Below are 15,158 nucleotides of genomic sequence, written 5' to 3' on the forward strand. Positions count from 1 at the left end.
TTTACACTTCAGCATCAGCTTACGAAACGAACAAATACATACTGGACATACAGGGATGCTCTTCAAGCTTACAAGGACCCGTCATGCGTCCACATGGGTATAGAGACGTACTTTCTGATGGGAGAGAAGCTGTCTCGGACTACTCGCGGAGTTCCTTCCCGCTCTTCCACGCTGATACAGTGTTATAACGGGACGAGTCGACAAGATAGACAACGCACATAGATGCGCTTACAGTTCGTGATGCCTTGGCGCGGAGCGCTAGCTCCTCTTTGTCTTAGCGTCGACCCTCCCTTAGAGCCGTACCAGGGACTATTGAGGACTGAAACGACAACCTTCTAAGCGACACGGAAAAAAGGACCGCAGTCGTTGCCACGAAGAGCTAATCTACTGAGACGATATATCCGTTGCTTTGTGCGGAACTTCCTATCCAGAAACATTCTCATAAGCAGTCGGTTGATAACTAACACCATAATACACATCCCCCGCTCATGTGTGATACGTCTCGGCAATACGGTTCCTTTCGCCCTAGGTAATTTTGTAGACCAGGCACTCCACAGCTCTCAAGGGATGGATGCAGCGCTTCGAGAAATAGAAACGACTTCTCTTCATAGTTCGTCTCATCGATACGCTATGACGGCAAACGAAGAAAGTAAAATGTCTTATCTCTCAAGAAGACCGTGCACGCATACAACCTCCCTCCCTTATTCAGACAGATGACACAAAAAGAGTAATTAATGAGGAAGCCGATTGTTCTTCTGTAAATTCTCAGAAACGTATTTGTATACCTAAGTTACGTGCACATAGATGTGGATATCTCCGGGAGCGATATTTGCATACGCTATGTATACAATTAGGTAGAGACCAAGAATGTATCATCTTCTTTAGCCAAAGGCGGTGAATAGTCTTTCGAAGTCGGACGCAGGAACTTCCTGCTTCCCCGAGATTCCTAGGTTCTCGCGGTTGACAGGGGTCAGCAGTGTTCTGTTTTCTTGAAGCTTCTACCTCTTTGTGACCGTTGTACGTAGGCTGCATAAGAACCTCACTCAGGATTTCTCGCCGTTCAGGTGGCCCCTTGTTTAGCTAATCGATCTGGAGTACGCCTCCACAGTCTTTCTTTCCCTCGTAGCCCCCCATTCCTGTAGCGACTTCTGAGACTGCGGAGCTGTAGAAGCGACGTCGACAGACTAATAACTGACGTGCGTTTTGACAGGAGTGACAGACCCTCGCCTTCCTTGCTTCCCTTGTAGACCCGCAACAAAATTCGTACGCCTAGGGACTTGTTTCTCGACTCGGAATGTGTTTGCACGATGCGTACCGGGGGATCAACCACAACCGGAGCACGCTCAGGCGCCTGCCGTACAGCTACCTCAAGAAGGAAGGAAGTCTTTATATAACCAGCAGGTTCTCCTAAGCAAATAGTGCTTGCTTAGCTACTAGGAAAGCTAAACCGACGGATGTCTGTTGTCTCGGCCTTGTCTTTTTACTCTCTCCATCTGCAATGATCTGTGAGAGGAAACAGCCTGGCCTTTATACAGACCCTATATAGGGATGCTTCATCAGTTGTCTTGTTCCCCCGTATCAACTGGTGAGCCGTTTGAAAAAAGTCTGAAGGTTTCTTCTGAGTTCGAAAGGACAGTCTTCGTTTTTCTAAAGGACATAATCTGTCTACAGGTTGCGAATGAACGAAACTTCTGTTTTCCCTCTACCTGTATGAATTCCACGTGAAGAAGGAGAGAAGGACAAGACTCACTCCAGTCTGCTATGAGTCTCTTTGTGCCATCTATATAGACAAGGAATGAAGAGTGTGTGCATGCACGGTCTTCTCAAGAGACAAGGCCGTTTTTCTTTCCTCGGTTGGCGTCATAACACGTACTCTTACCGATGAAGCAAACTACGAAGAAAAGATCTTTCTATTTCTTGAAGTACTGCTGTCGCTGGCTTTACTTCTGTAAAGAGAAACGACTGGCTTAACACCCAAGACTCTCTTTTCTTGCATGCACATACTAAGAAACGCTTTCCTTGTATGCTGGCATATACACATATGGACAGTCGCACACATGTATACATATATAACTCATGTAGATATCTCTCCTTGAGATATCTGCATCTATTGCATACGGAAAAAGTGTACAACTAAGTTTGTGAGGATATACAGGAGGACAGAAAGATTCCTCAGAAGACATCAGCGATCGACACTAGGGAAAAGATGATGCTTTGCAGAGTCAGGATGGGTGATCTGTTTCTTTTCTTTTTCTTCTTCTCCGTCTTTTCTGTCTGAAAGACCCCTACGTACGTCTGCCTGTACTCCCTCAGTCCCAGTACCATGAACTACCTTTTCCTCTCTTTCGCTATGCACTCGTACTGGGAACACTGACTGTCATGAGACTCTATCTATCTATCTAGTCACTCTCATCTTCTTCACTTTCTGATAAGCCTAACATGCCCATTAACTGCATGGCTACAGCCTCAGCTCGTGTACGTCGTTCCTCGAATGAAAGCCCAGCACTCTGGTCCCTTGTCTCTTTGATCTTATGAATAAGATAAGCGAAATCTTGTATAGATTCCGCTGTAGGCTCCATTCTCTCTTTCTTTTTCTTGTTCTTCTCCTCGTTATCATTGGACTGAGAGGTGCTTGAGATTTTTGCCTCCACATCTTGCTTCATCCGATCATTCGAGTCTTTCATTCTCGAGTGATGGTCATCTTCCTTCGTCTTCTTCTTATCCTCGTCGTCTTCTCCCCGTGAATTCACACCGATCTTGTTTACATCTTTGCATGTCTTCTTCTCACTTGTCAGCATGCAGGTGCCTTCTCTCTTTTCTTTCTCGATCCGTTCGTCTTCTGCTCTTAACTCTCCAGTCTTCTCTCCCCTCTTGTTCTCCTCGCCTTCTCCTACACCACCTTCTTCAACACGTTTCTTCTTCTTCTGTTCTACTTCCTCATGTTCACTCAGGAATATCTCCCTGTCTTCCTCTTCTCCTTGTCCATCCCTTAGCTTCTCTCCTTCTTTCTTCTCAGAGAGAACACCCCTATCATCATTCTTCGTCATGGTACCTTTCCCTCTCTCATTTCTCTTCAATCTCTCCTCTGACTCTATCACCTCGCAGTCATGGATAGACTCTCTCTTTGGCGCTGCTTCTCCTTCTACATGAACTGAAGAAGAATTGATACATACTGGGTGTGACGCCGAAGACAGATCACAAAAAACAGGGAGAGATACATGAGAAGGGGTGTTATACCCTTCCAACGTACTGAGGCATGCCCTCTCGAAGCCATGGTTTCCCGAGATGTCTTCTTCTCTTTTCTTAGCTTGCTCATTCATCTGATGACAATAGAGCCTTTCTTTCCTTGATTTCGCAAGAGAAGAGGATTCACTCCGTCGCTTCAGATTGGGCCAGGCATGACAGTGAAGAGCTTCGACGAGTCGCTCCATACCTGGGTGTGTATGTACGGAAGAAGTGCATGAGGCCGGAAGAGAAGATTGAGAAAAAGAGAAATAGCCATCGGTAGAAGTCGAAGAAGCACATCCATCGGTGGTCGTTGATGTTGAAGAAGGAGAGAACGAAGAAGAAGACGGAGGCAGGGGGGTGAACAAGGACGATGAGGGAGAAGAACAAGAAGAAGGAGACAAGGAAGATGAAGAGGACAATGGGACATGGGGACTGGCGTTGTCAACAAAAGAAAAGCTCATCTTTGAAGATGGGTTTGATCCGGACTCTGTCATGGTAAGGGTGCATGCATTCTTCTTTGCTTTGTTCCTCTCTTCTTTTTCTTTTTCTCCTTCGCCTCGTTGGCTATCTCGAGGATGACAAGGATGTGATAATGGTAGAAACAGGGGAAGAGAGATATGCTCGAAGATAGAGTTGTTCTCGAAGATAAGAATCTCTGAAGGGTCTGCATAATCCCCTTCTTCTTCTTCATCTTCTTCTTCAATTCCACCCCATCTTTCCCTACATGAAGAAAGAAAAAACGCCCCCTCTTTCTTCATTTTTGAGGTCTCTCCTCTCTCTTCGTGTCTTTCTCCCTTCCGATCTTCTGTCTGATAAAGTGAAGACGAAGAGAGAAGATCAAAGCCTACAAGAAACTTGATAGGAATACTTTTCAACCACTCTCCATTCATCTCCTCTTCTTGTTCCTCTTCTACTTGTCTTTCTTCGTCTTTCTCTTCTTCACCGTCTTCATCTTGCAGCGGAGAGTACCCCGCCTTGATCGCGTCTTCTTTCATCCGATATATCTCTTCTTCTTCTTCTTCCTCTTCTTCTGAATGTGTTCTCTGGATTGAGGAATGACTAGCAGCTTCTTCACGCTCGCCTTTTCAGGAAAAAGGAAGGGACAGAAAGAGAGAGCACATCGCTTGTCATTCACATGAGGTATATTTCCAGTCAGATATTCACAAGAGAAGAATAGACTTTTCACTATGCTTCCAAGCAAGGAGACAACCCTAGAAAGAAAGACGCTGCAAGAGGCAGAAGTTCGGACCACACGAAGAGCATGTACGCGATTCATGAAGTGGAGATACGTACTCTGTAATGTCTCTTCAACTTCTGATCTATCCATAGGAGGAAGTTGATGAAAGACTTTGATATATCACGAAGAAAAAGACAGAAGATAGAGATGAGAAGCTTTCACTACAACTGTAGAGAGAACTCAGGAAGAGAAGAAGAAGACCCGAGGTAGCAGTGGCTCCAGAGATCTAGTTCGATAACTGTGGGATATATGGAGAAAGGTGTCACTGAAATTTCCTCTCACAAAAGAAAAAAGAGACACAGGCCGTCGACAGGGGAGAACGAAGTCTTTCGAAAAGAACAGGATCATGACAGTGACCGAGAAGATATAGGCTGGTAAAGGAGGAGAAAGAAAGACCCTCCGTTGTTGGAGATAAAAGAAAAGACCTGTCCTTATCTTTAGCTCTCATACGAACTTTACAGTGGGGGTGATCACTCACTGCACGCGCACGTCCTACTATGTATAGAGGTACGGCATACACATATATACATAGGTACATTTATTCAGATAGATAGACATGTATTCCTGTGTACATATATATATATATATATATATATGTATGCACATGTATTGTATTCTTATACGAACAAATCTGGCTATACATCTCTATGTATTTCATGTATCGTCTTCTGTCCATCTATACAGACGAAGGGGGCTACGTGTATGTTAGCTATGCTCCGTCATACTGGACCAAAGAGACTTCCCTTTTCTTTCTTTCTTTCTTTCTTGGCATGCTAGGGCGTCAGTTAAAAAGATGACACGTAGCGGGTCTTCTCTTCATATCCTTTCTCAACAAAGAAGAGAGAAGAAAAAAGATTCTTGATTTTCTCACCTGACTGTCTTTGCCCCTTCTCCTTCTTCCCTCTCTTCTCTTCGACACAGTCAGATCGTAGAGTGTATGGACACCGACGAAGAGCTTCTGGCAGTGGAAGAAGAGATCTATCTGTATCTTCCTTTCTTTGCATGGTGTGACTTTTGCTATTAGAGAGAAAGAGACGAGAGAAAGAGGAGAAAGCATCGGGCTTCTGAGAATATTTTCTTTCTACCTCAAAAGAATTCGATAGATAAGTTTGATGCGAAGAAAGCTCGCTGGAACAATATGATGTAGAAGAAGTTTCTGACTGGGCAACAGTCTCCTGGAGAAGAGAAGAGGAGGAAGAAGGTAGAGTATTTCCAGTGAAGCAAGAAGAAGAAGAGATAGGCGAAACAGGTGTTGTACCTTGTCGAGAATATACGATAATTAAAGCCTCTGGATGTGAGTCAAGAAGGCAAGAAGAAGAGAAATCCATCGGAGAGGAAGAAGGAGGAGAAGAAGAAGAAAAAGAGAGAGAAGAAGGGTGAGCTGTTGAAGGTTCGAGAGAATGAAAGACAAATTGGATGGGAGCGTCATAGTATTTTGTACGGACGTAGACAGTATCATAAGAAGGAGGGGTTCTTTCCTTTACATCATGCATGTCTTTGCTAGAGAAGTAGTCAAGTTTAGATGATAAAGTTGTAAGGAAAGAGTTGAGAGGTGAAGCACTGGGAAGGCCGCCCCTACTGATAATGGATGAGACACTCTCATCTTTGGAAACGTCTGAACACAATCCTCTCCTTGTTTTATCTGAAGTGTGATCTTCTCTTAGCGGTCTATCTATTTCTTCTTCTTCTTCTCTTGGGGGTTGATGTGCGATGTCTTCTCTCTCCTTATCATCGGCCTTATTCGCTCTCGCTTTCCCTGGGACACTGCCACTACTACTACTACCTTCACCTGTCTCTTCTTTTCTTCGATCGTGGCCGACGTGAGTCGACAACTCAGGAGAAAGAATAAGAAAGAGAACAACAGGATGATTACTGACCTTCTCTTCTACTCTTATAGAAGCATCTTCTTTTCTTGTTACGGGAGAAGTAGAACTATCAGTCCTAATTTCTCCCGCTTGATCCTCCCCCTGTGAGGAGAAGGTCGCAGCCTTCATGGTGGGGTGGGTAATCCACTCATTCGCTGAGAGAAGCTTCTTGAAAAGTAGCAAATAGAAAGTCTGCTCTTTTGAAGAAGATGCCAAAGCGAAAGACGAAAGAGATGAGCAGAGAACGAAGAGGAGGAAAGAAGAAGGGCGGACGGAAGAAGGAGCAAAAAGGAAATTCAGCTCCTCGGAAGAAGAACGCAGCAAAGATAGAGAGCAGAGAATCGATATTTGAGAAGAGAGAGAACTGTCTAGACAACTGACTCAAGAAGAAAGCTTTTTGATCGAAAGAACCAAGTATTGGAGAGGAAAGAAGGCGGGAGAAGCAATGCTAGGCTACTAGACATCTTCAAGAAAGGATTCTACAAAAGAGAAGAAAGCGGTACGGTCTCTTTACAGAAAAGCGTAGACATGCGTACGACGAGATTCAGGTGTACATACACCCGAGAACAAGACACATTAGTGTTACTCTGCTTGCGCTTTTGACTCACATCTGACGACCTTCCCTCTCCACGACCCGTCACTCTCTCCGCTAAACAAAAAGCTTCTCCGCTGGAAGATTCACTATCTTCCTTACATGAGAAAAAAAGAAAAAAGAAAAGGAGAAACCCGCTGAAAAGATAAGAAATGTCGAATCTCCCTTCTAGAAGAGAAAGAGAGTCTGAGTGCATGTGTCACGGATGTTCGAAGAAAGCCCCGATTGACACAGAAGAAACAAGAGGAGACCTCTTACGCTTCACCTCGTGAAGACTCCCACTCGATCTTACATCTTTAAGCAAGATAGAAAGAATCTTTTTACTTCTTGTACTTTCCAGACTGACTCTGTTGCCGAGGAGATCTATCTCTACACCTGCCTTGAGAGAACAAACAATCTGACGGGATAGATGCAATCGATTCACCCTCCTTTATCACGGTCGTTGAATGTTACACAAGGACTTCTCTGTTTTCCTTGCTCTCTTTAGCTGACAAAGACTTTTCTCTTCTCTTTTCTATACACGGCGAATCAAAAGGAAACACTGGGAACTCTCTGTGGAAGAAAACCGGCTGTCTATCTACTCCTTCTTCCCGTCCCATATCTCTCTTTCTGTGTTTCTCGGCACTGTCTTAACGTCTTTCTCCCGTTTCTCGTTGTCCCTGTATCTTCTTTTTCTTCTTCGTCTTCGTTCTCATTTGTACCTCTCAGTTCTCTTGACGTCGCGGTCTCTCCTCTCTCTCTTGTTCGCTCTCCTCATAAGCACAAATGTGATTTTTCTCTCTCTGTTTCCGAGCTTGATCAAGGCTGCGTAGGTCATGCGTATGTATGCACATCATCCAGGTATCTCGTTGATGTCTACTGCTACTGTTAGTTATCTCTATGAAGTAGATCCAAGAACTTCTTTCTTTTTCTCTCTCTTACACCACTCACTTTTCAAAAAGACATCATTCTGATCATCTTCCTTCTCTTTTCTCCTTCTTTCTCTCATTCCAAGTGAGAAAGGAGACCTCACAGAAGAGTCCAAACCTCTCTTTTCATGAGGAGAACTGAGGGGATCTGTCTTAGCACGCTTCTTTTTGACAAGAGGACCTCCTCTCGATGGAACGGCATCTTATTCATCCACCTTCGTTTCTTCTACACTCACTCCGGCTGCTTCTCTGTATGTTTCTGTAGGATGATATACACATACATATATAGAGTGAGAGACACCTGTGCACATCTATGTATCTGTCTATCTCTCGGTCGTCTCTCTATTTAAGAGTACACATAAATCTTCTATGCGCGTGTATTCGGGAATGTCTATATCTCACATCTATGGCGTGTATCAGGGGCTGGAGATAAAAGAGACGAAAAGAGAGCGAACACCTCTGATTCTCTTTCCGTTCAAGATATTTCAACGAAGAAGGCAGAATGATGAGACTGACTTAGAGAGATGTCTAGAAAGAGCAATGAAGAAACTTTCTTCATCGCTGTGGTTGAAGGAGGATAGAGGGTGAAAACCAAGAAGAAACTTTCCCTGCTGTATGACAGCTTTCAAACACGTCTTTCTACTGGAGGAAAGAATACAAGCCATCACTCTCTGTTGGCTCCTCACGGTTCTTCTCTATTGCAGTATACATCCGCCTGGTTGAGTCATAAGATAGATTTGTATTTCGTTGCGAGTTTCACAAGAAGATCTATGTACTACACACAACGATAGAAACCGTTTCACAGAGCTCTGATTCATCCAGTCATGGTCTTGCTAACTGGCGAAAGTACCGACCCTCTCTATCAGACAGAGAAACAAACTGAGACTCTCGGACATCCACAGCTGCTAGCGCCGCCGTCTTTCTCCTCGGATGAAACCAAAAGACACCCGTCTATCTTATATCGAACATAAAGGGAGTGAGAGAGTTCCGGTATACCTATCGTCATCACCTGTTCTCGAAAGTCCATGCAGATCAACATGTAGTAGGTGAAGTGGAATCAGATACCGAATTTCGCATCCTCGTACGAGCGACCATACTGCCGAGGTATTAGGCTTTCAGTGAGATTCTTTGAACAGGCTGAGAGAATGTGGAGGTGAGTGAAGTAAGGACTTGTCAGTGGGACAGGGAGACAGAGAACGAGCTTTTGTAGTCACGGTTTTACTACTCATGTAAAAGGAACGTGAAGAAGACGCCAGCATAAAAGTGTGAAAAGAAGGGTGAAGGACCGGACATCCTTGCTTCGACGGAGTACGTATCGCATTGCCGGTATGAGTTTGAGAGATTTCTTTCGTGACTAGCAAACGAACAGAAGAACACCTGAGCTGTTTCCCAAGTGCGAAGTCGAACTCCTGCTGAGCTTACGTGCGAATTCACAGACTTCTCTCAATTCATGACCCCAGTGACTCTCAAACAGTTTATATCACTGGAGTGTATTTCACACCTCTCTCTGTAGACCCTAAAGGCATGTCCCTATGTGAAGATCAGCGGCCTTCTCTTTCAGAGTACTGCCTTCTGTTCTTCCGCTCCCCCGATGCTGGNNATCATGGAGCATCTCACAATACAACTCTTTCCGTGTCTCAAGGTCTTGAGAATCACTCATCTTTTTTTCTTGGGAGAAAAAGGTCGTTTCACGTTTTGTGGACTAATGACACAATTTCTCAAGCTAGTCAGTGATGGAGCGCCGTCCGTCACAAACTTGAAGGTTACACGGTTACCATCCTGGGGTGTACATACACTCGGCGTTCAAGCACCAGAATTCGCACCGGGCTGTCTGTCAACCTCCGCCGTTTCTTAAGACCTTTTGAAGAGTTTGAGCCGGAGCTAAACTAGCTAGAAGGGAGCTCTTTTTGTGCTTTTGCGTTTCCGAGATATCTAAACGTACTACTGCTTAGTCCAATAGAAACATGAGAACCTGGGGCAATTGGAATCCGAGGATCTTCACACGGCTTACCTACCGCAGAGGGTACCCTTGTGTTTTGGGTACGATGATGCTCCATGATATGATAGATTTCTCACTTCTTTCGCCCGTGCTGACCATAAATCTTGCATTGAGCTCTTCCGCGTTCAGACATCATGATGGCTCGCTCCCCTGCGGGATCTTCACCCGAGAGCTAGGTGGAGATGCCAACGCGATTTTGTTGTTTTGCCTAAGGACAAAACTAAGTAGATGACCTGAACTAAGCATCTCCTTCTGAATGAGATCAAAAATTAGATCCTGAAAGTTACTGTTCAGTCAGAACGGAGTGACCGAGAATAACTGAATTTCACGACACGACGTCTCTCGTCAGGCAGGTTGTTTGCTGTCAGTTCTTGTGCGTGTTCTCATCTTTCGATTCTAGCGAGGCTCTCGAAAAGCAAGAAGTACGAAAATGTCGAACCTTCTTTTCAAGAGAGGCAGAACTTCTCCTTGTCTTCCATAAATGATACCCTCCCTCTCCTACTCGCAAGCAGCGTGCCTAGATCTCGAATTCTTTCTCTACTTGTTGTCTCTTTCTTCTTTACGCTACGTCGCTGAGACTACACTTCTTTATTCTCTCAGCTGATACTATTGCCGGCCATATCGTTGAAATCTTTGCTCTGTGTCTTGTACTACCTGACGAGAAGATTCCCAAGCAGAATAGAGGACAGCTTCACTTAGATGTGAGAGATTTCTCTCGCGACCTTGTGCGATGCAGAAAGAGAGAGAAGCTAGCAGGAATCCACAAATACTGGAGAACCGCCATGTGTCGCTTCTACCGTGGAAGTCATCGATACGCCCTAATTCAAACCACCACCGAGACATGAGATAAGCGGAAGAGTAAGCCTACGTCGTGCATAGCATTGACCTTTCTCGGAGTGTCCAATACATCGACACACAAAAAAAGCCGAAAGGAAAAAAACTTCTGAGCTGTAGACAGCCTCCTTCCGATGAGGAGAGGAGCGAAAGGAAGGAGATTCGATCTAGAACACAAAGCTCCCGCGAGAACAGGTAACACGTGTGTGCATACATACAGCGATAGGTTTCTCTCGACGAGGCTTTTCTTTCGTCGGATTAGGTTACATTTTCAAGGCTTCTTTCACTCCTGTGTTTCAAGGATGACAGAGAATCTCGTCCCCTTGAAAGAAAGGCCGGCGGGTGCGAGCAACCCGTGAGCGAGTGACTGCATGCAATCAAGAAGGGCGAGGCTTCTTTCTTCTCTCACTTCATCTGGAAAGCGACAACGTTTGACGTTCCAAATCTGAAGGAGAAAGACTAGAGAATGACTTGAAGGCTTTGAGATATCTGGTCCTCTTGTTTCTTTTTCGTCAATCTTAACTTCATAGAAGAAAAGAACAGATGGATTTCTCTTCTGTCTCCGCCCTTGTTGAGTTCCTCTTTCTCTCTTCATTTCTTTCCGCGGTGCTTGAGATATCTGTCCGGTCGTTTTTTCTTTCTTTCCGCTTTTCGAAAGGCTCCTGCATATCGATCTTCTCTCCCTGCTTCTTGTAAGTAACAGACTGTCTTTCCTTGTGTTAATGGAGGACGAGTGAATGCCTGAGAGAAACGCGGCGATGAGAGCTTCCTTCGCATCACCCAGCCATAGCGAGAATGGCAATCGTCTCTAACAGTCTTCTTCTCCTCTTCTTCTCTCACACTCATCCATCTCTTTCTTTTCGTCTTCCTCTTCTTCCTCTTCTTCAATGAGGGCATTTGCCTTCTTTTCTCCTTCTCTCCACGGGAGGTGTTCACTTTCCCTTCTTCGAGGCCTCCTCAGCGAAACGAGTCACAGAACGCAGCGTTCTTAGGTCTCTTTGTTCCTCTCTTTCTCTCTTGTCCTTGCTGTATTGTCTCTTCTTTTCTCTCTCTCCTTTTCTCCCTGCATTTATCGCATCTTTGTATCTACACACTTGAGGGTTTACATCCACGTACACACTCTTCTCTCTTTTTGCATCCCTCTTGACAAAAAGACTCTTTTTCTTCGTCTTCTCCAAGTTTCTTCGTCCTTCCTTCTCTTCTTCTCCTTCTTTTCGCACTCTCCCGCCTCTCGAGCGAGAGTCTTGCAGGAGATACAGCTCTATCTTCTCTTCATGCTATCCTTCGTGCCTTTCTGCTAGGAAGCAACCTTGGCCTCAGAAAGTTCAGATTTTGACAAAGGACTTCGTATGTCCATCCATTCTCATATGGCGTCATTTCTCATGTGTCGTTGTCGTTTTCCTGTTCTTTCGTCCACCATTTAATCAGTATCTTCCTTTCTTCTTTTTTCTCTGTCTCTCACTTCCTACGTGTCTCTCCTTCATCTCCGGGGATGGTTGAGAATGCAATTGAATTCGTTTCTTTCTCCTGTTCTTTCTTCTCTTCTTCCTCAACATTCCTATCCGTCCCTGCACTCAAGTGAATGACCTTCTCTCATCCTACAGCAAACTAGGGAGGGGGCAGCACTCTGAAGAGACTTCCCTCTTCATTCTTTTCTTCATCCTCTTTCTTCTCTTGATCTCTCCACGTCTGTGTATTTCCTTTTCTTTTTATGTCCCTTTATCATACATAGTAGAAGAGCTGTTTCCCTTTCCTCTTCTTCTTTCCTCTTTCTTTTCTCTGTCTCTTCCCCTCGTTCTGCTCCCTTCTCTTGGGTGTGGAAGATCTTTGTTCTTCTTCTTCTTCCCTAGGGCTTTTTGCTGGTATGTTTGTCCCGATGATCTCCTGAGTCTCTTGACGTTTCACGACCTTTTGGTGAAGTTGCTTAGGAGCATGCCAGGGATCACGACGATGAAAGACATAGAGAAGAAAAAGCTATCTTTTGAGGAGACTCCTTCTTTCTCATTAGCGTCTTCAGCATCTCACGAAACTCGAAAAGAATCGTCTTCTTCTCCTTCTTCAGAGACTTCAACAGATGCCGAGAATGGGGGGGTAAGAGGGGTTACGATAATAGCAGAAGGAGAGGGAGGACGAGAAGACTCTTCTTCTTCTTCTTCCTGTCTTCAGGTTGTGTTATCTTCTTTTTCTCCTTCTTCTTCTTCTTCTTCTCCTTCTCCCTCTGTGCATCAAGGGAGTAAGAAAGGGTCGCCAGATCCTCTTCATTCTCCCTCTACTGCGGTATCTTCTTCTTCAGTCGACGAAGAAGAACAGGAGAAAGAAGTTAGGGTTTCAGTTGTGAAGGGAGGAAGAGAGAAGAAGGAGAAAGACGGAGAAGAAGAAGATCAAGACGGAAAGATGTTGGAGAGTGAAAAGACTTCGAAGGAAGAAATGAAGGAGGAAGCGGGTGCGAAGAACAAGAAAAAGGAGACGAAGGAAGAGAACAGAAGAAAAGGAGAAGAGGGAGATAGTGGAAGTGTCTCTGAGGAAAAGAAGAAGAAGACTGCAATGACAGAGAAGAAAGATGTGAAGAAGACGATAAGCGATAAGGATATCGAACTTATAGAAGAAGAGGAAGAAGAATGTGATGTGGTCGAGGTGGTGGTCAAAGAAGTCTCCTCTTCTTCTCACTCCTCTACAAGCAATATCTCTTCTTCTTCTTCTTCCTCTTCTTCTTCTTCTAGTGAAACATCGAAAGTAACGCTGGTGATTGAAGATGAAGAAGAAGAAGAACAGGGGAAGTGTCAGGATAGCAACGACGACCCAACTTCTTCTTCTTGTTCATCTCCTGTTGCTAGTCAGACAACTACGACCACGTCAACTTCTTCGACCACTCGAGGGAGAAAAGTTTTCTTATCAAAGTCGAGAACAGAAAGAGAAGAAGACTTCTCTTCTCTCTTCAGCTTTGAATTAGATGGCGATGATCTCCTAGAGAAGGAAGTTCTGTCATCTTCCGATCTATCTCCGTCGTCGTCTTCTTCTTCTTCTTCCTCGAGACAGAACAAGAATGCCTTCTCTCGTCCTCCGCCTTTTCATTCTTCTTCATCTTCATCTTCTCCATCGAAGAAAGACGTCGTCTTCTCGACGTGCCTATCTAGAGAAGTGTCTCGATGGAAAGAGAGAAATGAAGTCCTAGGAAGCGCCTATTCTCTCCTTCACAAACGTCTCTTCCGTCGTTTACAGGACCTAGGAGGTCTCTCGAAACAACATCTTCCCTCTCCAAGCCACAATGACGTCCTACCCTTCTCACCCTCTTCTTCTTCTCCTCCTCCTGCTAAAGGAGAGAAGACTTCCTCTTCTTCATCGTTCCACACAAAGTCTAATGAGACACTCTCTCGATCTTCGTCTCGGGCGTCTTCATGTGTACATGAGAAGGGAGAGATTTCGAAGAATGAGAAGCGTCAAGAGAAGGAAAGAGAGAAGGAAGAGGAGGAGATCTGGAAGATCCGCTTAGAAAATCTTCTTGATTCCGTTCGACGTTCACAACTTGAGAATGAGAGAAAGGCTTCTTCACAGCTCGGTTGGTCTAACTGCATTCGTCGTATTCTCCCTTCTCGTCATGGAGTGTCTGTTGACCCTGGCAAAAGATACTTTTTCGCGGATAGGACAGGACGGAGAATGGAAGGAGACGGAATAGAAGGAAGTGTAAAGAAAGGAGACAGGAAGGTAGTGGTGTTTCCTGGAGAACGGGTTCGTCTTTTGGATGTTTTAGAACACTCAAAGAAAAGAAAGAGACCAAGAGAAGGAGAAGGAGAGGAGGATAATGTAGAAGACGAGGGACACCTGGGAGAAGGAGGAGAGATGAAACAAGATGTATGTACACCTCGTGGAGATATGACGTTGGTGAAAGAGAAGAAGATGAAGAGAACGGAGAGTGAGAAGAGGAAAGAAGATGAAGAAGGAGGGAGATCTCCTTCCAAAACACGAACCACCCTGACTACGACATCAGAGAAGAAGACGACTGCAATTGTCATAGAAGATGAAGAAGAAGAAGAGGAAGGAGAGGAAGAAGAAGAAGATGATGATGACGCTGTTGTTGTTGTATGCTGCTCCTTGAGGCCTACAGGAAAAGAGAGAAGGAGAGCGGGTGATGGAGAAAAGAGTTCAAAGAAAGAAAACAAGCCTATCCACGGTAAGGAAGGACAGCAACAAGAGGGGGGTGCTGAGCAAGAGGAAGAAGAAGAAGGAGCTCTTCTCATAGAACGAGAAGGAATGAAGACAAATCAAAGAAACGCCCAACAGCCTCCATTTGCTCTTTCTTTTACATGGAAAACACTCGAGGCACACCATCGATTCCTTCTTGCTGTACATCAAAAGTCTCTTACCATATGCTTCTTCTGTGGAAGATCTGCCTGTCCTAGATCTGAAAATTGCAAGGTCTCATGTCCAGGTAAGATCTCATCGATCTTCAGTTCATCTATCTATCTATCTATCTATCCATCCATCTACCTATCTATCT

At 44.8% G+C, this 15,158-nt stretch overlaps 2 protein-coding genes across 2 annotated transcripts in view; one reads left to right on the top strand and one right to left on the bottom strand.

Moving 5' to 3' along the window:
• Positions 1 to 1,991: 1,991 nt before the first annotated feature.
• Positions 1,992 to 7,020, bottom strand: CSUI_002833 (uncharacterized protein). Its single transcript, XM_068063032.1, has 2 exons — positions 5,337 to 7,020; positions 1,992 to 4,309 (listed from the first exon to the last, which is right to left on the bottom strand). The coding sequence occupies exons 1-2, from the start codon at positions 6,457 to 6,459 to the stop codon at positions 2,400 to 2,402; spliced, it is 3,033 nt and encodes a 1,010-aa protein (XP_067924999.1). The 5' UTR covers positions 6,460 to 7,020; the 3' UTR covers positions 1,992 to 2,399.
• Positions 7,021 to 11,085: 4,065 nt separating this feature from the next.
• The window catches only part of CSUI_002834 (uncharacterized protein), a 10,095-nt gene continuing 6,022 nt past the window's right edge, over positions 11,086 to 15,158 (top strand). Inside the window, exon 1 of the mRNA XM_068063033.1 lies at positions 11,086 to 15,089. Coding sequence (XP_067925000.1) covers positions 12,596 to 15,089 — 2,494 coding nt within the window. The 5' untranslated portion in view covers positions 11,086 to 12,595. The remainder of the gene's footprint in view (positions 15,090 to 15,158) is intronic.

Source organism: Cystoisospora suis (assembly GCF_002600585.1).
Source record: "Cystoisospora suis strain Wien I chromosome Unknown contig_1201, whole genome shotgun sequence".
Classification (NCBI taxonomy): domain Eukaryota; phylum Apicomplexa; class Conoidasida; order Eucoccidiorida; family Sarcocystidae; genus Cystoisospora; species Cystoisospora suis.